The sequence below is a fragment of the Callorhinchus milii genome, unplaced genomic scaffold (genome assembly GCF_018977255.1).
Source record: "Callorhinchus milii isolate IMCB2004 unplaced genomic scaffold, IMCB_Cmil_1.0 Scaffold4, whole genome shotgun sequence".
In the NCBI taxonomy this organism is placed as follows: domain Eukaryota; kingdom Metazoa; phylum Chordata; class Chondrichthyes; order Chimaeriformes; family Callorhinchidae; genus Callorhinchus; species Callorhinchus milii.
This window is the reverse complement of record NW_024704745.1, coordinates 66,127,446-66,152,071: the sequence shown is the minus strand read 5'-3', so window position 1 is coordinate 66,152,071 and position 24,626 is coordinate 66,127,446. Positions and strand designations below refer to the sequence as shown.

At 38.6% G+C, this 24,626-nt stretch overlaps 1 protein-coding gene across 3 annotated transcripts in view; it reads right to left on the bottom strand.

Annotated features, from left to right (window-relative positions):
- Positions 1–24,626, bottom strand: part of rnf17 (ring finger protein 17) — a 48,483-nt gene that overhangs the window by 7,601 nt on the left and 16,256 nt on the right. For all 3 annotated transcript variants that reach the window (XM_007905602.2, XM_007905603.2, XM_007905604.2), the window contains exons 16-34: positions 23,891–24,077; positions 23,618–23,786; positions 21,739–21,929; positions 21,029–21,170; positions 20,496–20,646; positions 18,412–18,527; positions 17,768–17,888; positions 16,578–16,692; positions 13,649–13,906; positions 13,110–13,257; positions 11,611–11,729; positions 10,513–10,603; positions 9,225–9,340; positions 7,855–8,090; positions 5,294–5,457; positions 4,114–4,233; positions 3,434–3,514; positions 1,065–1,190; positions 291–356 (exon numbers count right to left, since the gene is read on the bottom strand). In XM_007905602.2, the coding sequence (XP_007903793.2) occupies positions 291–356; positions 1,065–1,190; positions 3,434–3,514; positions 4,114–4,233; positions 5,294–5,457; positions 7,855–8,090; positions 9,225–9,340; positions 10,513–10,603; positions 11,611–11,729; positions 13,110–13,257; positions 13,649–13,906; positions 16,578–16,692; positions 17,768–17,888; positions 18,412–18,527; positions 20,496–20,646; positions 21,029–21,170; positions 21,739–21,929; positions 23,618–23,786; positions 23,891–24,077 (2,717 nt within the window). The remainder of the gene's footprint in view (positions 1–290; positions 357–1,064; positions 1,191–3,433; positions 3,515–4,113; positions 4,234–5,293; positions 5,458–7,854; positions 8,091–9,224; positions 9,341–10,512; positions 10,604–11,610; positions 11,730–13,109; positions 13,258–13,648; positions 13,907–16,577; positions 16,693–17,767; positions 17,889–18,411; positions 18,528–20,495; positions 20,647–21,028; positions 21,171–21,738; positions 21,930–23,617; positions 23,787–23,890; positions 24,078–24,626) is intronic.

Genomic DNA, 24,626 nt, shown 5'->3' with positions numbered 1-24,626 from the left:
CCGGTTGTTAGTCGATTGGTGGATCGCATTTCCAGGGGTAATAATTCATTAAAAAAAATTGGTCACTTCAATCCACAATTGTTTGTGGAACACTGCTGTGCACAATTGACTGGCGTGTTTCGCCCACAAAATATACAGTCAATTCACTTTATAGTATATTCTGTGAAGCGCATCGAGACGTCTCGAAGACGTGATAAGGCGCTATATCAAATGCAAAGATTATTATATTATTAAACATGTAGAAATTAACACAGTTGCCTAAAATTCAACATTTTACACCTTTTTTTTACCTCAAATGTCATATTCCAGCATTCTTCAGGCAGATTTCCTCCATCATTTAAATCAGAACAAAATCTCTGTGAAAAAAAAGCAACAGCTTGCCTCACTGCTATTTACCATTTAAAACATACTGTTCACAATTCTGTTCAATTAACAATTTCTTTAATAAATTCACCAAACAATGAAGAAAACAGTCCTGAAATTCTGAAAAACAGAATATGCGAGAAAGGTCAAATATCATTATTTTCAGGCTGATCAATAACTGTGTGCCTTTCCAGGTTGTATTTCTTGATTAGTTTTAAGGTGAGAAACAACTTCCAGAACATGGATGAATTAATGACTAAAGGCTTGTAAAATAATTAAAGGTATAAGATAAGGCAAGCTCAATCTCTTACATAAAAGCTAAGATGGGAGAACATTGACCAGAATACCTAAATCAAAACGCTGGGCACAGATCTGGGGGTAAAAAAACTCTTTACTCAAGAGTTTGATGAATCTACCAATCAAGAAAAACAATTACTGTTATTCAATATACAACTAGATTCCATGATGTAAAGTTAATGTACTACAGAGTTACATTTCTATGGGCCATATGGGCTTTTCTCTTAAGTTTACTTTATGAGAAGGACAGATTAGCCATTTGATGAAGAATTTGTCTTAAATGGATTGAGTACTCAAGAAATACAAAATTCAATTCTTTCGAGATGATTTCAAGCACACTTCAAAAGTACTAACTAACAGGTCCCTGCTTTTATACTTGTATCTGGCTAACATCTTAGTCTTACCTTAGTGATTATTGAAGTTTTCTCAATTTGAACAGCATGTTTATGATGAACCATAAAATAGGCCACAGACATTCCATCAAAGTGAAGATCAGCCACCAATGTGTGTGTAGAACTTTCAGGTGGATCCTAGTTGTTTAGTACATATTGAAGTTTTACATACAACAGGTAAGATTGAAGGAATACAGTTTGTCTTTATTGGATACTTATCAAAATAATTTACTGAGCCAAATTCTGTTCTAACCATTTGTGGCAAATATAAAGTTTGTTACTCACATTTTTATGATTCCCACTTAAATAACCAATAGAATCAGAAACCTCTTAATTATCAAATAATTTCTGACTGGGCACAATAACAAATTATATGCCACAAATTGTTTTGGGAGAACAATACCATCCTTTAGCATTACCATATATACTCTATGAAACTGAATAAACATTCTTGGAACATACATAAGAATTTGCTAGGTGAAAGAAGACCAAGATCCATCTAGTTCGCCTTCCACCTTCCTGGCAGTCACTTGATTTGTCGTGTCCCAAACTATGCTTTATCCCGAGATATTATTTTCTAGCAGAAACCTATCGAATTTGTTCTTGAAACAAACAACACTTTATCTTCCACCATCTCCCTAGGGTGCCTGTTCCATAAGTTTACTACTCGCTCATTTGTTCTGAATTTCCCCTCTTCAATCGCAGGCCGTGTCCTTGAGTTTTACTGTTCAGTTCAAGAAAAAACACCTTATCATGGTCTACATTATCTAGTCCCTTCTGAATCTTAAATACCATAATCATATCGGCCCTCACAACCTTCTGTGTGAACATGAACTAATCACACCTAGGAGTCCAGTCCCTCCAATCCCTCAATCATTTGGTTGCCCTCCTCTGTATCCTCTCAATCACTGCAATATCCTTTTTATATTATGGTGACAGTATTTCAAGTGCAGTCACACCAGTGATTTATAAACTGGCAGGATTACCCCACTAATTCGACTCAATATTGCCCTTTTAATACAGCCCAGCATCTGGTTTGCCTTACTCACTGCTACCGATCACTGTTGTGATAGCTTCAATTTATTGTCCATCAGGATCCCCGGGTCCTTTTAAATTTCCATACAGATTATTTTCTTCATAATAGTCCCTTCCTGGATTTATTTGTCCCCGTGTGAAGCACTTTTTCTACATTGAATTTCATCTGCCATTAATCTGCCCAAATCCCAAGTATGTTCAAGTCCTCCTGTAACATATCCTTTGCAGTCTACCGTTTTCATAAACTTTGTGTCATTTGCAAATTTAACCACTGTGCTTGTGACTCCTACCTCCAGATCATTTATGAAGATTTTGTTCTTAATTTTGCTTGCATCATAATTTTCACCAGTTGAGATGTAAAAGTAAAATGAAAAGGGTAATTTGTTGAGTGTTTGTTCCCCATCTCTCTTTGTGGTCTCCATGGGCCATACATATTGTGCAGTTCAGGGAGTGAACAAGAAATGGTATTCTACTCATGCAGTTTGATGCAGCAGTTCAGAGTTATTACACTCCCTTGATTTTCCCTTCCTCAATGGGAGCAATCTGCTTAGTGCCACTTCACAAAATATCTAAAAACTCACAACTGAACTAACCGTCCATTCTGGAGGAGCCTTGTGTCATTCATAGAATTCTACTGTGCGCAATTGGCTGCCGCGTTTCGCCCACAAATATACGGTCAATTCACTTTACAGCATATTCTGTGAAGCGCTTTGAGACGTCTAGAAGACGTGAAAAGCACTATATCAAATGCAAGAGTTATTATTAATATACAGCACAGAAGGAGGGCATTCAGCCCATTGTGTCCACATAGGAACAGGAGGAGGCCATTCAGTCCTTCAAGCCTGTTCCGCCATTCAATTAGGTCATGGCTGATCTGTACCTCAACTAATCCTTTCAATTCCAATTTCCCGCTTTCTCCCCATATCCGTTAATACCCTGACCTACCAAAAATATGGGTAGGTCAGGGTGCCGTACTGGCTCTTTGAAAGAGCTGTCCAAATGAATCCCACTCCCCCGCTCTCTCCCCATAGCCCTGCAAATTTGTCCTCCCCAAATATCTATCTAATGTTTAACAAAAACTATTTGTTTAGTACACAACTCATCTTTCTCATAGAGAGAAGCAAGATAAAATCTCAGCTAGGTGCTATCTTTAACAAACTAACAATTCTCCTTTAATCCAGTTTACATTCTGCAGCATTGTTGATTTTATAGTTCTTTTGAATACTGTTTTAACTGTTATATTAAACACTGCGTTACTTTAATAGTACAAAACGACGTGTACTAGCTTGTTGGAGAACTTTAGTTTTAATCAATAAATATATTAGGTCTTGGAATCAGACAATTACCATAATCTCCACCTCCAAATTTCTTTGAAGTAGTAATTCTCTTAACAAATCAACAGCATCCTCCTGCCATTTATTTCCTACCTGCAAAGAGACATGTGTAGAATATATTTATATAAAAATAATTTATAACACAATATAACCAATATCCAACATTGTGGAATTATGGCAAACATAAATATTAAATTTCACATTCACATTTTAAGACATTTTAAATGCGTTTTTTGGACCCCCCAACTCATTACATGACATCACCCATTGAAAAAACAGATCCTTGTAGGACAGTTCCCCCCCACTCCCACCCAAACCCCATCTAAACACTTTGGCCTCCAGAACAGTTAGCATTCTGTAGGAGAAGATGACCATTTAGTCCAAAAATAATTGTTTTGCAGACTCAATTTGTTTTTAAAAGGAAAGGGCAAGATCGGAATGATATTTTTACAAGAGGCCTGCGGAAAATTAAGGCTTCAGTTTATATCCTATATAAAGATGGCTTAATGAATCCATAAAAGACTAAAATGACCTCACATTAGAATACGTTATGTGAGGTCTATTATTATTAAATAAACAAATGTTATTCAACGCACATCATTGATTTTGCATAATTAGTTGTTTATAAAACATGGACCAAGATAACTTTTAAAGCCAGAAACACTTTCAACTAACAAACTGTAAATACTTACAGGCTCCACTCCATAAAGCTGAAATGGTAGACAAAGCTCTGGTATCTCAGGATACATGACCATTGGATAAACATGAACATGTGGGATAGTTTCAATGTATCCATTGTCTACATAGTACACCTAGCATCAAAAAAGAAAAAACAAACGTGCTTCTGACAGACTGCACTTTAACACATTTAGAACAGTAAATCTTTTTTTAAAAAGACAAATATGGACAACGTTTACACTTTGCTCTGTAAGGCTACCTATCTTGTATGAGTGTCTCCTCAGTTTCAATATTCTACATTACAGCATAATGTTTTCATGAATAAAAAACAGTTGGTCTCGTTGAATATCACTAATGCAAAATATCACATTGCGCCTATAAACAATCCTATTGTACAGTCCTTACTGGCAGCATCTAAAATTGGTAACATCGTTGCTAAATTTCCTGATAATGAAAAATCATACCATATTAACACTGACCATGCACCACAAAATAATCTCATTCCTGTATTGCCCTCCTGAGTGAAACAAAAAGCAGTCAGTGCTTATGTTAAATTGCACCAAGAATGTTAGATTGTGATTGCGTCAATTCACTTTACAGCATATTCTGCAAATCGCTTTGAGAAGTCTTGAAGACGTAATAAGGCGCTATATCAAATGCAAGTATTATTATTAATATTAAAAAGTTAGTGTCTCCAAATGGTAAAGCTCATCAAAAAAAGTTAACTTTTTTTGGTCAGCCGGGTGTCAGCCAGCACCTTGGGACGTCCTTCCGACGTGAAAGGCGCTTTACAAATGTAATTTCGTTGTTGTTGATACATGCAGAAAACCATCATCAAACCAAACTGAGAAATCTATGCATCACACCTACACATGGAAATTCGATGCAAGGTCCGTGCCAATTACAACTTGAGTATAGTATTAACATATACAACTGCTAACTTTTATATATATTTTCTACCTACCATTGTACCATTTTTTTAACAATTCCAATGGACTCCTAATATTTTAGGAATCCCCAATGTTTGGCAAAAGAATAATCAATATTGGGAAGCCATGGGCAAAACAAAACTTGTAAGTTTCAGGACGGAATTTCAAACATTAATTTTAGTTTTATATACTGGATTTTCAAAATTCTGCTATCCAAATTGATTGTAGGGTAGTTTAGATACAAAAAAACTGTACCTATTCTTACCTTAACACATACCCCAATTACTTCCAAAATCTTTCCTCTGTACCAGAGGGTATCAGAACCTTTAACAACGCAGCCTTCTCCTTTGCTATAGCAATAGGGTTTTAGAAGTGGCAGGATTTTAAAACTGGCTTGGATAGCGCTGGTTAACATGGTGAATTCTTCTTCTATATTAAACATCACACAGAACAGGACATAAATGTTAGAAACACTTATCAACGTGCATTTGTTTTTAAAAAATGGTCACATCCTTCATAGAGACACTTGGCAAACAATACAGTGTAATTCTGTAAACTGTTTGAATGCCATCACCAATTAGCTTGCAAGCGATGTCACTGTAAAACAATTTCTTCTGGTTGTTCCTCCTCCTAGAAGTTTCAATACATTTTCTCATCAAGACAACAATAATAGCCTCAGTAAGAGGCTACAGTGATCAGAAAGGAAACTTTCACAAATAAAATCCATTGTGTAGAAATATTGTATAAGGCAAACGATTCTTAACTTAATAAAATTAATGTATTTATTATCCCTTCTAATTGGGTCCAAATCCCTGACTATCCAACGCCTTGGGACATCCTCCCAACAGGAAAGGTGCTATACAAATGTAAGTTGAGACATCTAGAAGACGAGCAAAGCGCTATGTCAAATGCAAGGATTTTATTATTTATTATTTAAGCTGTTGGTTGTTTTTGTTGTTGTAGACTGAGTTTTGAAAAGCAGCAACAAATTTAGGGGATTTGAAGGGTGCAAAACCAAACAGAAGATCTGAGCTGAAATGAATTAATGTCTCAAAACATTCCTTGTTGATAAATATGCATTAGTCTGTACGTTATTCCACCATATCATTCTTGAAGTCCATTTCAATCTGCAGACAAATGGGTGGTTACTTGCCAGGGTTGTTCTTTCCTGTCCGGGTACTCCCTTCAGGAACCCCTCCAATCTGGTTTCCATCCTGTTCACTTCAGACTGCCCTGGTCAGTCACAAATGACATTCTGTCTATCTGTGCCCAGGACCCTCTGCCTTCTCATTCTTCTTGATCTCTCTGCTACCTTCGACCACTCTATTCTTCCCCACAGTCTTTCCTGTCAGCTCCAGCTTCACGATTCTGTCCTTGCCTGGTTTCACTCTTACCTTTCCTGTTGTTTTCACTTTGTGTCTGCTAACGGCTTCTCTTCAGGCTCAGGCCCCCACACTGTCACGTGTGGCGTTCCTCGGGGCTCTATCCTTGGTCCTCTCTTTCACATGTACATGCTTCACTTGGTGATGTCATCCACAAGCCTGGGATAAACTTCCACATGTATACAGATGACACCTAACTATCTCTCTGCCTCCACCCACGATTCCAGTAGCACTGCTGCACTTGTTCCATTCGCTTTCCACTACCTCCACAACATTACTTTCCTCCACGACTACCTCTCCCCTCGGGCCGCTGAGATCCTTATCCATTCTTTCATCGCCTCCTGGCTTGACTATGCCAACTCTCCTCTCGTTGGATTTCCCAACCCTTTCCACCACAAGCTGCCTGCCCCACCATCGGCAGTTAGGCCTTCAACCTTTTTTGCACCCACCCTCTGAAACTCCATTCCGGAGTGCCTTTGCCTTGCCCTTTCAGTATATAAATGCAAGTTGTTGTTGGAGTGAAGGGACATCTGAACAATTTCTTCACAGGGTTTGTAGAATTCACTATCACAGAAGGCTGCAGAGAGAATCAATTGGGATATTTAAAGGAATGGGGGAAGTGGGAGGGGGAAGAGAACTAGATAAGATATGAGCGTTATTGTCTGAGACGCCGTCCGGCATGGAGGGTGCTATATAAATCCAAGTTGTTGTTGTTATATTCTGGAAATATGAGTATTAAGGGGTGTGGAGAAGAGGCAGAGAAACAAGATTAAAAGACTTGCCATGATCTAATAAACTCAAACAGCTTCTGTGTTCTGAATGGATCTTTCAGGACTCAAAAGCCAGAAGTTTCTGGTCCCAAGCCTGAGTCAGCTACCTTGGATGTCTGGAAGAACACACAGGAAAGCTTCCTGTACATTTTTAGAAGAAAAACTCTAGCATTAAGCCGAGTCATAATAATAAGCTTGCATTTGATATAGCTCTTTTCACGTCTTCTAGACGTCTCAAAGCGCTTCACAGAATATGCTGTGAAGTGAATTGACTGTATATTTGTGGGTGAAACGCAGCAGCCAATTGCGCACAGCAGTGTCCCACAGACAGTCGTGGATTGAAAATGACCAATTGTTTTGTTTTTGGAGGTATTATTATTAGGCGTGTGGAGCAAGGAAACTTGCTCAAGGTTTCGCTCTGCCTGGAATTGAATCCAGGTATCTCGCTTGCAAGGCGAGTGCTCTAACCACTGAGCTACAGGACTGATTCTCTGGCTGAAATGTTAATTCTTTAAGGAAAGTGTCCCTGTTATATTTCTCCAGTGGATCAACTTTCTTATTTATAAGTGAAATAATTACAACTACCAAGAATTTAACTCAATACATCGATCATATCTAAAGACAGGCACAAGTTAATACTTGCATGGATTCAATTTGACTTGAACACAACTTACGCAAGGATTTTCTGATTCCATAGATGACTCCATCATCACCAACACCAGTTACTTCAACTTCAAAGATGTTCACGTTGGGTAAGACTGGAGGCTTGTACACCTTTTTAAATTCTAAACATTCTTGATGATTGGCTGCAGACGGCCCATCAATTTCAGGTGCCTGGTCTAATAGTAGTTGTTTCATATCAGTCTTTACCACAGTGGCATCCAATGCAGTTGTATCCAATGTAGTTGGACTTGGAGTAAGCAAGAGTAACCCATCAAAGCTCCAGGTTTCAAATTAGTGCACAGCTCTAAACTTTTGGGCCATAGTTTGAACCTTTGACCCATTCAACTTTCCCCCACCTCCACAATATTGCATACCTCCGCCACTAACTCTCCCCTTGGGCTGCCAAGACCCTTATTCATGCTTTTGTCACATTCAAGCTTGACTACGCTAAACTCTCTGTTCACTTCCCAACTCTTCCCTCTATAAGCTACAGACAATTCAGAACTCTGCAGCTCGTGTCCTCTCCCACACCAATCTCCGTGAGCCTATCATCTTGCCCGGCTCCTCATTCCCCACCGGCCTGCTTCACCTTCCCCCGCCCTGTCTGCCCCACAATTGGCAGTTAGGCCTTCAGCCTTTCTGCCTCACCCTCTGGAACATCATCCCAGAGTTCTTTCACTTCCTTCAAGGTCCATCTCAAAACCCTGACCTCACGTTCAGTCATCCTCCCACCAATCCCGAATCCAACCCCCAGCTCGAGTACAGGTAATATACTTTCTACTTTCTGCTGTACTTGTTGTTATGACTATAGTACTTAAATTGAGTCTACTAAAATTAATTCAGCTCTTCTCCACCACAATACTCTGTAGCTTGTGTCTTCTCCTTCATGGGACGATCACCCCATTCTCACCTAGCTTCCCTGGCTCACCATCCTCCAGAAGATCAAGGCTCACCATGTCTTGCTCCTCCCTACTTCTGTGACCTACTAAATCTTCACTAACCTGTCTCCACTCGACAGGCACTGGCCTGCTCCATGCTCCCCGCCCTGCCTGCTCCACCATCGTAGGTCAGCCCTTCAGCCTTTCTGTCCCCACACTCTGGAACGCAATCCTGGAGCTTCTCTGCCTCTCCCCTTCCCTCGTCCCCTTCAAGGTCTGTCTCAAGACCTTCCTCTTTGATTGTGTCTTTGATCATCTTCCCCCTGCCACCACCCCTCTTGACTCCAACCCCAGCTCAGGTGCAAACCCTTCACTGTCCAGTAATTTTTAGATACTTTACAAAATTCCAGCTAATCTGTAACTCACAAATCAAGCAGTTTTTTTTTTAGGTTTACGCACAATTTCCTCTCCAAAAGTTAATATGTGAAAAAAGTATCAATTACATTTTATGAGGCAGAGCCAAACCTTTCTTGATCAAATACTGCGCTATGTTGATAAACTGTCCAATTTCATCCTTGCAATACAGCTTCACAAGGTGTGGGCAATTGGAAGATGTTTCCTGCAAGTTTTTAAACAAAAACATTCAGATTAACATATAGATGACTAAAATCTTTAAAGCCCTAATCAGACTATTTGTTGTGTCAGCTTGGGTTCATTGGAATTCTGTCAACCTGATATTCCAAATCAGAAAACAGTACATTTCTGTCAATAGACTAACCACTCTTTGAAATCCAGGAAATACATCTTAAAATCAAGGAGTCTCAGATTTTTTTTTAACACTGGCAAAAGATCCAAATCCTGCCAGCGACCACAAGAAAATTATGACAATTCATGAGAATTCTGCTCCAATGCAGGTGTCAAGCTTGGCTCAGTTGGTAGCAATTTTCCCTGAGCCAGAAGGCTGTGAGATCCTTCCATCAGGACTTTGAGCTCAGTATGGTCAAAACACTTCATTGCGGTGCTGGGAGCACTGCAATGTGGGAGCTGCCAAGGTTCTGTTTGCTTGTTCAGGTGGATGTGAAAGATGCGATGGATCTATTCAAAGAGAATGGAGTTACACCAGGTGTCCTGGTTAACAATCCCATGATAAAATTGGGAATTCACTTAATGGCTGTTTGTGAGACATTGTTGTGCACAAATTAATCACTGTGTTAACCTACAAAAAGTCACTACACTTTAAAGTAAAATCCTGTGAAGTAGTTTGATGTGTTACAACATAAGGCACAATATAAAAATGTAAAGATTATTATAGAAAAAAGGATTATGAGAAGTATGAAAAATGTAGATTTGAGCTGGATCACACCATAGACCAAAATGAAAGAATGCGAAGACATTCAACAAAAATGCAGATAGAAAGGTATGACCAAATCAAATCAATCCATTAATCAATCCATCACTTACTATACTTATGAGAAAGTACTTTTGAAAGATTTAGAAATGAAAAAGGTGAAGATTACAATAAAAAATAATCCTTGCATTTGATATAGCACCTTATGTGTTTGAGACGTCTCAAAGGGCTTCACAGAATACACTGTGAAGTGAATTGACTGTATATTTTTTGGGTGAAGCGTAGCAGTCAATTGCACACAGCAGTGTCCCACAAACAGTCGTGGATTGAGATTCTCAAAGCAATAAGTGAATGCTGTTTAAATTCACTGATCTCCTCATTTCAAACCAAAAATATTTCTCTTTTGGCCTTTAAATTACTATCTTGCTTTTCAGTAAACACACCTCAATATCAATAACCACTGATGCATCGACCAGAATTTCTTTCAGAAAGTCACATGATGTTGCTGCCCACTTTGAACTTCCTCCAGCTGGCCTAAAACAATTGTTAGAGAAGTAATGATCATAATATTGTAACAGTCATATTTAGAACCATTTGCATATTTAGAACCATTTGCCTGGCACAGGTTGCCAGAAACAAAACTTCTTTATAAGGATTTTTACGTCTAGTGGAGTTTAAATTTTTTAAAAAATGTTGAAATAATTTCTTAAAAGTTTGGTTGTATACAATCATAAGATCATATGAGGGGTTTGGATGAGAAGGCCCTTCGTCATGTTTAATCTCCTCCTTCCAAAATACCGGCCCTATCATCCTCCCAATACAGCATCAAGCTGCTTCTTATACAGTGCAGTGTCCTGGTCTCATTGACCCTACCTGATAAATTGTTTCAATTGTTACTTACCCTCCTCAAAAAAGTCTGGAGGTTGGTCAGACAAGATCTACCCCCTAGGAATTTGTGCTGGCTCTCATTTATTAGATTACAGATAAAAAAAATTCTGATGAGTGACCATTCATCAATTTTCCAATTAATTAAGTCAAAATAATCCATGACACCCAAAGGTAAAGAAGTCTAATTATCATTTCAACTTATCTCAATTGTCCAAAGAAATAAAATAAAATTGTTTTTAAAAAAAATGTTGAAAGGTCTTTGCATTTCCTGGTCACCTGGATGGATGTCTTGCATGTAGAGGAGAACAAAGAACAGAACATTTTACTGCAGAATATTCTTTTTGTTTAGTGGTTACCGTTTAGGTTATCCATTGTGCAGGTGACAAGTATCACGTGCAGGTGATTAGTCCACGATTGTCAAAGGATCTAACATTAAAAGTACAGGAAGCTCATACAACATATGGTTCTATACCACGTGGAGCTCCAGTAGATTTAAAGCATTACATTTTTTAAAAAACAATTAAAGAATCATGACATCTTGGATAATACTGTAAATATTCCTGTAACATTTCAATAAATATTCACAAATTTCAGTGCGTTTTAATAATATCCATTGAAACAGAATATCTGCAACTGCAGAGTTTGAAACTCACTTGATTTCTGACAAAGAACATTCCATTGCCAAAGGCCGTATTGTCTGAATATCTTCCTTCAGCTTTTTTAGCATACAGATATTCACTAGCTCTTTATTGCCAAAATCATAACAGAATACCTGCAAATATATCAGTTGTGCCTCTTCAAAAACAATCATGTTACAAAAGCAGAACACCCAATATTTAGACCATCATCATCATGTAACACACTACATTGCTAAATATTTGAAGTTTTAAAGGTTTATTTCATCATAATGAAAACTATGATATCACAAAATATAATAACTCTGGATAACATGTCACTCCAAGGGAAAAAGATGCAGTGACGAATTATCTGATGTGACGAGTTATCAGCCTGCATAAATGGGTTTATTTCTTATCTGTAAAAAAAATCCAGTCTTGCCAGTCTATAAGTTACAATAAATAAACATTCTTAACTGCTGTAGGATAATTTGATGAACAAACTCAGTCTGGCTTCCCCACTCAGAGCCATTGGTCTTCACCTTATCCTTCGGGCTGCATTACTCGACACTTCACTCCATACGTAGCCGGGGTCATAGCAGAATAAGCAAAAGGAAATCCAAAGAGCATGTCATGGCCAACAGCTCATTCTGTTAGTTCCCCGTCTCCTTGCTGACAGGTTAAGCATTACCTTTTCTATCTTATTTAGTAAAGGTAATAATTTGTGTCAAATTATACTGTTTCCACACTGAATTGCTGCTTAATGATAGTCGTTTATATTTATGCTTAGATACTAGATGGGTTGATTTACATTTCTTATTGAATTAAAAGCATCACTGAGGTAACGTAGTGAATGTAAGGGTCAAATTTCCAATAGACAAATACTGAAAAAGTGAATGCATTAAAGGATTTTTTTTGCACCAGTTTAGTTGCTCTCAGACATTTTGTAGGTGTCATACATGGAACTCAGTCTGGTCTGTGTGCCCTTGAGCAGTGATTGGTTTCTGCAAGTGTCAGATATCCGTCTGACGAAAAAAACTCTACATATGTTTGACCAGAATTATAATCCCGTAGTATGTTAGATAAGTAGGGCTGGTACTACATTATAATGTTGGATTGAAAATGAGGTTATAACATCATTGATAGTTCTATCGATAACTGTCAGTGTAGACAGATGGTAATTTGTACAATGACTGCTTTACACATGCTAAAGGCATTTATATTAGCACCCTTTATGCAGGATGGCATCTGAGTGCTTAAAAGTGGCGAAGCCTAACACCATAAACAGGGCTAAAACTCCTAACTTTTTAAATAATTGTATAAAATATAAGAGTTTTACATGCAGCTGATTTGCACGTGTCAATGAATCTCTGTGCAGGTTGAAATCCTGAATTATTCTACATTCTCATTACCTAACTTGTCCAAGGCACTGATCCTCCCTCATGCATTTCTAGGCCTGCCTGATATGCACTAAATATGGGTAGACACCAGAGAGAAAGAGAAAGCAAAATTATACCCATCAATAATTACACCATCACCTCTGCAGTCTTGTTCAAATTCACTTTTGTAACTTTTCCCCTTCGCCATTCTTTATTCTCAAACACCAGCAATGCACAGTGCATACTTTCTTCCCATTCAATGTCTGCCTCTGATGATGAATATTCAGATTTAATTTTCTCCTGCAAACTGAAGAAATATTGCATTATATTACATAAATATTGAGTTAAATGAAAATGGGAGCCGATCTTTAGCAGGAAAGTAGGCTGTGTTCAAAGAAATACTTAGTCCAATTCAACAAGAGGGTAATCTTGTACATCTATAAATACAAATTTTAGTCAAATTAATAAACTCTTAAAAGGGAATTAGATGCTTGAAAAAGAGGAATGTTAAAGGGTAATGATGTGAAAAGAGTGGGATTAGATTAAGTGGCTAAAGTAGGAAAAAAAGTTTATTTCTGTGCTGCAACATTCCACAATTGTATAAAATAAATACAAGGTTAATGGAAATCTTAAATCAATAGGATCATCGATTAACCTCTCAACTGGATCATGTTACAAATTTATTTTGCAATACTTACTCTGTAACTAGAGACTGTGAAGATAATAGCTGTACAAATATACTGCTGGGTGATGCCACATACGTGATCTTCACCTCCACATGCTTGTCAGGGGATGAAGCAATACCACCGAGTCCTGCTATTGCATAGTCTGTTTCTTCAGACTTGCAACAATATGTTATATCTGAAGCAACGTCTGCTTCTCCAACTTCATCTACTTGCTTGATAGAGGTCGAAGCTTTGTTACTCTGCATTGCAGAGACATCTGTGAAATTCAAGCTTCAAAAGCAATACTGAACATGAGGAACTGTGTTCTTCAGACAATGCCCATCAGACAAGACACCAATGAACCACTATCTGAATGGTGACTAAAACATTTACTAAGGTCACTTGCATAAATGTTTAAAGAAATAAATGTAAGCAGGATAAAATTAAAAACTTATTTTAATCAGCCTGAGAGACCAAAGCCATAACCCATTTCTCAGTATACAAATCGTGAACATTTAACTCAGTGCCCCCCCAAAAAAAACACACCAATAAACCGTTCACAGGTTCCAGGTAATAATAAAGTAATGTTGTTAACATGTCACTGAACCCTTTTCTCTTGGAGTGACGAGTTATCAGGAGTTTACTGTAACTCTAAAGTCCCATTTGAGGTATCTCCCTTTCAAAGGCCTGAAGACCTCTTAACTTGTTGCTTGAATTTCATTACTCTGACACTGGGGACCTTAGACCTTAACATGTGCCTAAGCTCTTTCACATTGTTCTGAAACCTTGAGGGGCATATTGCCAAGGCTTCACTATATACTGTGCAATAAACTGGGATCAGGACGAAGAACATAATCTTCAGGATGTCTTGATACAGCATAGCACTTGCCATTCTGGCTATCAGATCATGACAACACTTAGTAAAAACAAGCATATAGCTCCGGGTCACAAATTAGTTCAGATTAAGAAGTTTATTTGAACTCATCATTCCAGAATACGCACCATACTGTTCTCCCATCACAACATCAAATTGTGTTTTTCAAATGAATTCAGCAACATGGCCTCAATTATCCTTTCTGGTAACCTATTCCAGTCATTAATTACCATCTGGGAAAATAATTGCTTCCCAGTGTCCATCATAATTTTAAAGGCTTTTATCAGGGTATCCCTCAACCTTTATTGTAGTGGAAAAAGGCTCTCCGGGGGTGTGCTCTTAGGCTAAAGTGAGGCAACAACATGGATATGATATTCTAATTGAGGTCTAACCATCATTAACTCTGCTTTCATATTCTATATATTTTATGATGTATGAAAATGAATAACCTAGCACTAAAACAAGTTACAAGATTAGAAAATATACTGTTAAACTTGTCCATTTTTTGATTTACACTTCAGCTACAAACTTTTACACTTACCCCAAAACATTTAGCTTTATTTACCATTTTACCCAGGTATTTTCTATGTTATTTCTCAGGTAGCTACATGAGGGACCCTCTGTAAATTAGCCTACAAATTGGCTGGCCATTGTTTCAAATAGATTTAACAGGTGATAACAGAATATTATCCAATCTCCTAACTTGTTCAGTGCTGGGTGATTTGTTTCCATACAAACTACACAAATGCCTAAGTAGTCATAAATAACTATCCAAGTTCCATCTGCATGAATGGTTCAGTCACACCAAACACAAACAATACGCTATTGGGCAAATAATTATTTCAGCAATGCATAATGTCTGGCAAAGGAGAAAAAATTAATCCAGATTGATCTGTAAATCTGTGTTAAAACATCATTGCTCTGATAATTCAACATGTTATAAACACTCAGCGTATCAAATGCAAGGATTATTATTATTATGATTTCAAAGTCTCATAATTAATTCCAGTATGCAAAAGAGGTTTAATCGGTCCACTTTCATAGGAATGCCACATCAAAATTGCAAGATATATGTCAACATTTCAGTTTTGAGTTTAAAAAAATGCGATGTTATCTTCTCTGACTCAATTGACAACAGCAGCAAGATAGGACTTTAATTACCAACTACAAAAGGGTAACAAGGATAGTTGATACAAGGATACTGGGCTCATTTAAGAAACAGCAATGATAATATTGTGCTGGTATTCCAGAAGGATGAGTTTACACAGGCGAAAAAATATTTGTCATCTGAACCTCAAAAGAATATTCAGATGGTGGATGTTTTGGCAAAGTACCTTTTCCTGGCAAAAATGATAAAAGAATATAAAAACTGTCAAATAGCATACTAAGCAAAATAAATTCACTGACATTACCTCAGAAAGAGTGGTTATAAAAGGAAATGCCCTGCTCGGAGCAGTGGTTGAGGCACAATCCATATTAGCTTTCAAAAGGCAACTAGAAGATATCTAAAAAGGAGGGTGTGAGGACCACTAGCTCGTCCCTCGCATCCTCTGCCCCACCATCGGAGGTCACACTTTCAGCAACTACTCCCCAAAACTCTGGAACACTCTCCCTCAATCCTTCCGCCTTGCCCCTTCTCTCCCCTTTCTCAAATCCTGCCTGAAAACCTTCCTCTTCGACCGTGCTTAAGGCCACCCCCCGGCTCAGAGTCAGGCTCCACCATTTTTAAGCTATCTGAGACACTACCTTGCGTGGAGGGTGCAATATAAGTGCAAGTTGCTGTTGAGTGAACTACAGGGATATGGGGAAGTGGTAGGTAAAGTTTTTAGAAGAGCCAGCCAGAGGGAGACATTGTGGGCTAAAAAGCCTAATTCTATGCTGTAAATGTCTATGGTTTCTAAGCCTTAACACCAAATAATTAGTAGAGACAGACATTTAAGTGTGAAAATTATAACAATACTGAAATCAATTTGCTCAAAACCAGATTCAAACATATTTTAATTATATTAACAAAAATCAAATTGGTGATTTAAAGTGTGATTAAAGTAAGAGTATTCAGTATAGCAATTCATTATAAAGAATATTTACCACTGTGTGAAGCACGCCAGACCCTCTTCAACTAACTTGTTGTTTATACAAGATTTGGTCCCATTAATGCCTGTTGATTCATACAACTGAACTGATAAATTTCCCAAAGACGTACCTAGTAACATATAAAAATAATCAAACCTTACCTTTTAAACAGTCACAAAAAATATACTATTGAGAAAAAAGATTGAGGTGGGGGGTAGCCTGTACATCTGACACACAGAATGACACATACTACACTATCTGATTCAATCACCACTTCAGGCAGCGAGATCCATAACCTCACTGCTCTCTGCGTGAAGTAGTTCCTCCTAAATTCTTTTTGATACCCGAGTCGCTATCTTATATTTGTGTCCCCTGGTTACGGATTTCCTAACTAGTGGAATTATATTAACCTTATTGAACCCTTTTATAATTTAAATGCTTCTATTAAGTTCCCATTAAACGTCTCTTCTCTAGTGAAACCAGGCCTAACCTATCCAGTATTCTACTACCCCAATAGTAGTTATCTGCTAGCCCTAGTATCATCCTCATAAACCTGGATGTCATTAACATGTTTGGCAGCAGAATGTCAGAATCGAGACAATCCTTTGTGGGGTTTTTGGTAATCCAGTTCCTCAGCCAGGTGAGTTGGCAGTACTCCAGGGCATTGCATCGTCTGTCAGCCTGGCTCTTCGGCAGGAATTGGACTGGCAGACCACTCGCTGGGGACATTGATTCTTCGCACTCCCATTATCCCTGCAAGCTAAAGGCCTAATGGGGAGGGTGGACCTAGCTCGACAAGCAGTAGGAAAGCTTGCCAAACACTGCTTTCAAAAGGCAAGCAATGTAGTTTTAGCTGGTTAAACTCCAACAATACCCCAAAGTACACTCTGGGCTCCCCAAGCCTAGGCTCTTGCCAACCTGTTTAATACACTCCAGAGTTAAGCAGGGAGAGAGTGCACATTTTATTCCAATAAATATCTCTGGAAGTTCCATGAATAGGTGGAATGCATGGAGCTCTCAGTTTGGTTTGAATACTCAGCTGGTGATGGTTTACGCATGTGTCACACACCTGGCTGACCAAACACAAAATCATCTAATGCTCTTCGAGACGTTTCAATAGCGTAGTAAGGTGCTATAACAAATGTGAGTATTATTATTATATGAAATACACAATTTTCAAGCATTAAGTGAAAAGCATCACTTACTAGTTATACAACACCATAAATATTTGTTGAGTGTCAACTCTTTAAGCCTTTCCTTTGCAAAGTCATCCCAGCCCTCTGTTCTGTTGGTGGGTTCCACGTCAGCCAATCTACACTGTAGAGCCTTACAGAAAGAAAACAATTGTCGCAGATTCACACCCCTTCCCCAAAAATACAAAATTGATAGTCCACGATTTTAAAAATAACTTCCGTACTTTGTTTCACAATGCCTTTTAATAAATATCAAAACTTATGTTTCTTTTCTATTTTAATCTTACTTTTTCAAATAGCTCAGAGCCTAGATAAACACTTTCAACCTTTCCTGTTAGGATAGATAAACAGCACTCGCATACCAGAAATTGTTCCAGACTTTAAAACAAGTTCTATCATATATGGCAAATATAAACTGAAGCAAAAAATTATGTATGGAAATGTGCTAAAATGCCCCTACTCTGAAGACAGCTGTAACAACTATAAGGTTGGATATATTTATAAACCCAAACTGTATTCATCATAATAAAAAATCAGACTTTGAAACAAGATTTTAATGAAAAGGAAGTCAAGTCACCTAGTTGTATACTTCAAGTTTCACTAAGAGGTTCCTTGCAATCCCCACTGAAGTTTGCATGAAGTATAACAATGCTTACTTGTATTGGTAAAGTTAAGAAATCCCCTTTTATTTTCCTCACAGCTGTAATTGGTATTCTTGCAGTATTGCCAAAGTCTACATATTTGACATCTACTTCTCTGTGTCCAGTCAAGCCTAAAACCAAAAAAAAGTTATTCTCAAATATTTCTGAGCATTTGATTTGAAAACGTACACAAAATCTAAAGTCTAGATTGTATGCAACAGGATTGACATTAGTTGTGGAAAGATTGTTTTAGTTTAAGTCCTAGGAAGGTTTTACCTTCAACCCCTTGTATCATTCTGATGAATCTGTCACACACAGTCAATACAAGGTTTTACCTTCCTAGGCGGAAACTCACTACAACAACTTGCATTTATATAGCGCCCTTCACATGGTGTAGCGTCCTGGAGCACTTATTACAAAACTCATACAAAGACTAATATAAGAAAGCTAATAGTTAGGGTTGCTACACAAATAGTTTAATATGAATATTCTATTAGAGGAGGCCCTAAACAATACATATTGCACAATATTTATCTCTGCTGTAGTAGTGAAGTTATTATAAGTTATCAAATGCAAGGATTATTAAGTATCTTTATAGCTGCAACTATATTCATTTAAAAATGCCTATGGAGGGGAAGAATTCATGTTTTCTGATGATGTTGAGTTAGTGGTATGCAGACTTAGATCTGGCAGAGGGAGTGGATAGATGGTCCATGCAATTAAGTTTTGCAAAATGTGAAGTAGTACATTTCTGGAAAAAAGGGTCACGTTTTTCATGATGTTAAAGAAGGATTTAGGGGTGCAGGTACATAGTTTTTCTCTTTATTATTAAAAAAAACCCTCAATCAGATCACCCCTCAACCTTCTAAACTCAAGGAAATACAGACCAAGTTTATGCAACCTCTCCTCATAATCAACAACAAGATTACATTTGTATGGTGCCTTTCACGTCGGGAGGACCTCCCAAGGCGCTGAAATCAAACCTTTTAAACCCAGGTATCATTTTGATGAATCTGTCACACACATTCAATACATGCAACACATAGCACTTGCTATCTGAAGTTCTTTGTGAGTCATTAACATTATAGCCCGTGATCAAAGCAAGGATTTGTATTACCTCAAATCCCAACCCCCTTCCTATTTCCAATGCAAAAAAAATTGTATTTAATAATAATCCTTGCATTTGATATAGCGCTTTTTCACATCTTCTCGACGTCTCAAAGCGAATATGCAGAATATGCTGTAAAGTGAATTGACTGAATATTTGTGGGTGAAACATGGCAGCCAATTGCGCACAGCAGTGACCCACAAACAGTCGTGGATTGAAAATGACCAATTTGTTATTGTTTTGTTTTTTGGAGGGATTATTATTAGATGTGTGGAGTAAGGAAACTTGCCCAAGGTTTCACTCTGCCTGGAATTGAACCCAGGTGTCTCGCTTGCAAAGCGAGTACTCTAACCACTGAGCTACAGGACTCCATTTACGTAGTACCCTATAAAGCATCACGGGACACTTAATGGCAAAATGCAACAACAAGCTGGGAAGAACAGTGACCGAAAACCCAGTCAAAGAGGAAGGACTTCAGATGCAATCTGAAGATAAGCAAAGACGGGGCATAAAATTCCACAATTTCAGGGCATAGAGGTGGAAACATGGAAGAGGGGGTGAGGGACGTGCAAAAGGCTGGAGATGGCAGTGAATGGGGAGGGAAGTAGGATGTAAGCAAGTTTGAAAGGTAGGGAAGTATTAGGGCTTGAAGTGATTTGTAGGCAAGTGTGAGGATCTTGAAAAAAAATCAAATCTGTTTGTAACAGGGAGCCAGTAAAGCCTGGCAAGGACTGGGATGATGGAGAGTTTGGTATGGGTGAAGAAATGGGCAGAAACAAGTTCAAAACTGGTTGGATTTTGTAGAGGAGGGCATTGGAGAAATTGAGGTGGGAGGTGACGAAAGCATGCATGAGAGTTTCAGCTGCATTGGGTGTGAAGCCTGGCTGGAGGCAGGCACACTAAATCAGACAGCATGCTTGATAGTTGTTTTTAAGAATAACCAGCGTTTTGGGGGTGAGGAAGTGGTTATCATTTTTAAATATTCACTTACTATTAATTTGACATCTGTACCATCCTCCATCCTCAAACATTGCTGCACAGGCTTGTCCTACAACTGGGCACAAGATTTCCATCCTGACATTCTTTTCAGTGTACACTTCAAACATCTTTTTTGTAAGGATAATGAGTTTCACAGTATCAGCCTGCAGTGTGAAGTAAAAATAAGTACGGTTTGTAGTCTAGGCCCAACTCAAAGAAGTTAAAGTCCAAATATCGATTTACACTCTGGAATATAGAAATTCTCATTCAACTTGCTTTTGGTGGTTATCATGAAGCAATCTTTGGGATCTCATGAGATATTTAGATTTCCATTCCATAAATAACATGTCGTCAAAGGTTTTTGAGATATCTACCAGAACAATGTACGCATGCAAAATACGAATTACCTAGAACATCAAAGTAATGGAGGCAAAACAAAGCCAACCTTTAGTTTCTAAATTCTATAGATCTAATAATCTCTGCAAGTTAAGAAATAGATCTGCAAAATAATACATTGAAAAAGATTGTTTGAATTCCAACATTTACCAATTGAATGTAGAAATCTGATGGGTCGTTGACATGAGTAATCATGACTTGGATGTTCTCCAAGAGAGGTGGTATAACTGCTGGGTCGTGCTTCATGTTATTTTCCTCAGTCAAAGGGGGCACAGAATATTCAGAAACAAACCTGAGATGATAAAGGTTTATTCATTTGAACAATTTTCAGCAACAGTATGCAAGAGCAAACAATACCTGATCTAAGGTGTCCAATTGAAGTGCAGTTAATTCATGCCCATGTTTTATTTTAGCTTCAGCTGTTTAGTTTGCAAACCAATAGGTTGAAAAAAACTCCATATATCAAAGACAACCCATAAGTTTTTTTCCTACCTACATACAAGCTTTATATGATTAATGGATGAAGCTCAAATTCTCCTATTCAAAAACTCACTTGGATAATATTTAGCGATCTTTAGCTCGTAAGGTGAAAACCTTATGAAATACTGTAGCTCAGAACTTCGATACAGGAAATTATGCATAGCCTTTCCAATGACATAAAGCCATTATAAATTTCTGCTTATTGTCATAGGGGAACTTAAACTTAAACTGCTCTTAAATAATTAAATAGGAGCGATTAAAATTTTGAAAGGTAACTTCTCAGATAAACTAACATGACAATGAAACATTACAATGACTAAACACTATAAAAAATTAAGTTTTCACTCGAGGTTCAGGAAGGTCTTATGATAAAATAATACCTGGCCAAATCCAAGAACACAAGAGCGTCTCGTAGCGAAACAGGAACATTATTTCCCATCTTATCTGGAGGAGGCTTTTTTAAATCAACAAGCAACTTGTCTCCGTCTTCTCCTAAAACTAACATTTGAACTGTTTTGTTATCCACCATTCGTATAAATTCATCTCTTGCTTCCACACTCCATCTGTTTTTCTGTCAAATGGTTTAAGTCAATTTAAAAATTAAATATATATCATATACAAACTTAAAATGCTGTAAATTCATTATAGTGGACATCATTACTCATTGTAAAAGTTCCCATTTTCTCTATAGAAGGGAAGGCTCTGAGACTACTCTGTGTGGAGGGCGCTATGTAAGTGCAAGTTGTTGTATAGTAAAAGATAAAATTTTACTTCAATTAGTCACCTTAAAAAAATTGCCTAATTTGAAAAGACCCTTTGATTCTGGATGTGCTGCCATATTTATTCACAAGATCAGTTCTCAAGACAGGTTGGCATGGTGTTAATAAGTTGCAGAGGTAGAGAGAAGCCGTGGAGGGCTTTAAATCAAGGATTTAACTCTATATGGACCTGTCCGCCCCCTCTGCTCAGAGCTTTTGCCTGCGCCATGTCCCCTGCCCAGCCGCCTCCACCATTGGCGGTCGGGACTTCAGCCTCTCTGCCCCCACCCTTTGGAACTCCAGCCCACAGTCCCTTAGCCTTGCTCCCTCCATTAGCTCCTTCAAGGCCAATCTCAAGACCCTCGTCTTCGACTGTCTTCAGTCACCCTCCATCCCTCCCCTCCCTGTCCTCCACCACTCCTGATTCCAGCTCGGGTCCAAATCCAATTGTCCAGAGCCTTGGGACGTCCTCCTGACTATATAAATGTAATTTGTTGTTGTTTAAACTTGATCTCTGAGGGATGGGGAGGCATTGGAGTCAGGCAAGGATAGAGGTGATCAGTTCATGGAGCTTGGAATGGGAGAGGGCACTAGAATAATCTGGATGGACTACTCCAATGCTTGCTGGTCTCCCCAGCTCCACCATACACAAAATGCAATTAATTCAAAACTTGCGCCGCCTGGATACTCACCCGCATGAAACTCTGTATCCCCATCACATCAGTCCTTGCCAGGCTCCACTGGCTCCCAATCACAGAATGGATTGATTTTAAGATCCCCTCACTTGTTTTCAAATCACTTCATGTCCTTGCACCTCCCTACCTACCTATCCAACCTGCTTACACCCACTACACCACCCGCTGCCTCCGCTCGGCTGGCTCTGGCCTCCTGTTTGTCCCTCGTGCACTCCGTTTTCCACCATCAGTAGCTGTGCCTTCAGCCATTAGGCCCTGAAACTCTGGAACTCTCTCTCACCTTGCCCCTCCATCCCCACCTTTGAATTCCGCCTAAAGACCTTCCTTTTTGATCATTCTTAGTCACCTCCCCTCTTCCTCGGCCCCGCGTGAAGGGCACTATATAAATGCAAGTTGTTGTTGACACACGAGCCTCAGAAATCTGAATAATTTGCAGCTTGTAGAGGGAAGCTAGCTCTCATCCAGAATTTGATCGTGAAACATGCCTCTGTAAGTAGGAACCTGGTTGTTAGAATGGCAGATAGCATTTCCGGGGGTAATGATCCCTTAAAAAAAACCTCAATCCACGACTGTTTGTAGGACACTGCTGTGTGCAATTGTTTGCCGTGTTTCACCCCAAAAATATAGTCAATTCACTTTACAGTATATTCTGTGAAGCACTTTGAGATGTCTAGAAGACGTGATAAGAGGCTATATCAAACGCAAGGATTATTATTAAAAAACAAATTGCTAGATTAAAGCTGGGGGTGAGCGGGAAGACGAGAAAGGGCCAACACAACTGGTGGGTTGGAGCATAAGTCACTTACAAAGTTTGGTGGAACAATATCTTTTAGTGAGCACTTGATTGCTAATGGAGGAGTTGTATTTATCACTCCTTTCACCTCAGGACCCAATTTCCGTACACACTGGGACAAGTCATTCACATACGAGTATGCATCAATACCATCCTGCAGTTTCTTCACAAGATTGTTAAATCTACGAAAGAGTGTAATCTAGTTATTTTATAGACAATATCACTAAGATAAGATGTTACTTGAAACAAATCATTTAAGTAAAATAGTGCCAAGAATTTCGGATACCCTGTTACCACAAAGATTTCTGAATGTCCAATGTCCAACAAGAACACTTGCATCACTGCAACTTCAGTTATTCGATATCTTGTTGGACCATTAGGTTTCTCCTCATTTTCTTCTGATGGCACCAGTTCTGTGATAATTCCTCTGCACCATGTACAGAATAGATTGCTTTTAACAATAATTCTTTCACCTGCAATAAGAGCCAGAAAGAAAAAAGTAATTTAAATTTACAATAACATGGATAATCTAGAACAATTACCCAAAAGCTATATTCTATCTCAATATGGTTTTAAACAGTAGTTGATGTACTTTATTTGTGAGCCAAATACTTGCGCAGTGATATTAAAATGTTATCACCCAAATGAGTTGTTGCTTCTCAGCTTCGCTCCTTCCTCTCCTGCCACTCCCTTCTCGAATCCCTCCATTTGGGCTTCCGTGCCGCCCACAGCACAGAAACTGCCCTGCTCAAAGTGACAAATGACATTCTGTCCACCTGTGACCAGGGCTCCCTCTGCCTCCTCATCCTTCTTGACCTCTCTGCTGCTTTCGACACCGTCGACTTCTATCCTCATCCACCGCCTCTCCTCTCACCTCAACGGCGCTGACCTTGATTGGTTCAGATCATACCTCTCACACCCCCTGCACTTCATCTCCTCAAACGGCTTCTCCTCTAGCCCCCAGATCGTCACATACAGCATTCCTCAGGGCTCTGTCCTTGGTCCCCTCCTCTTCAATATCT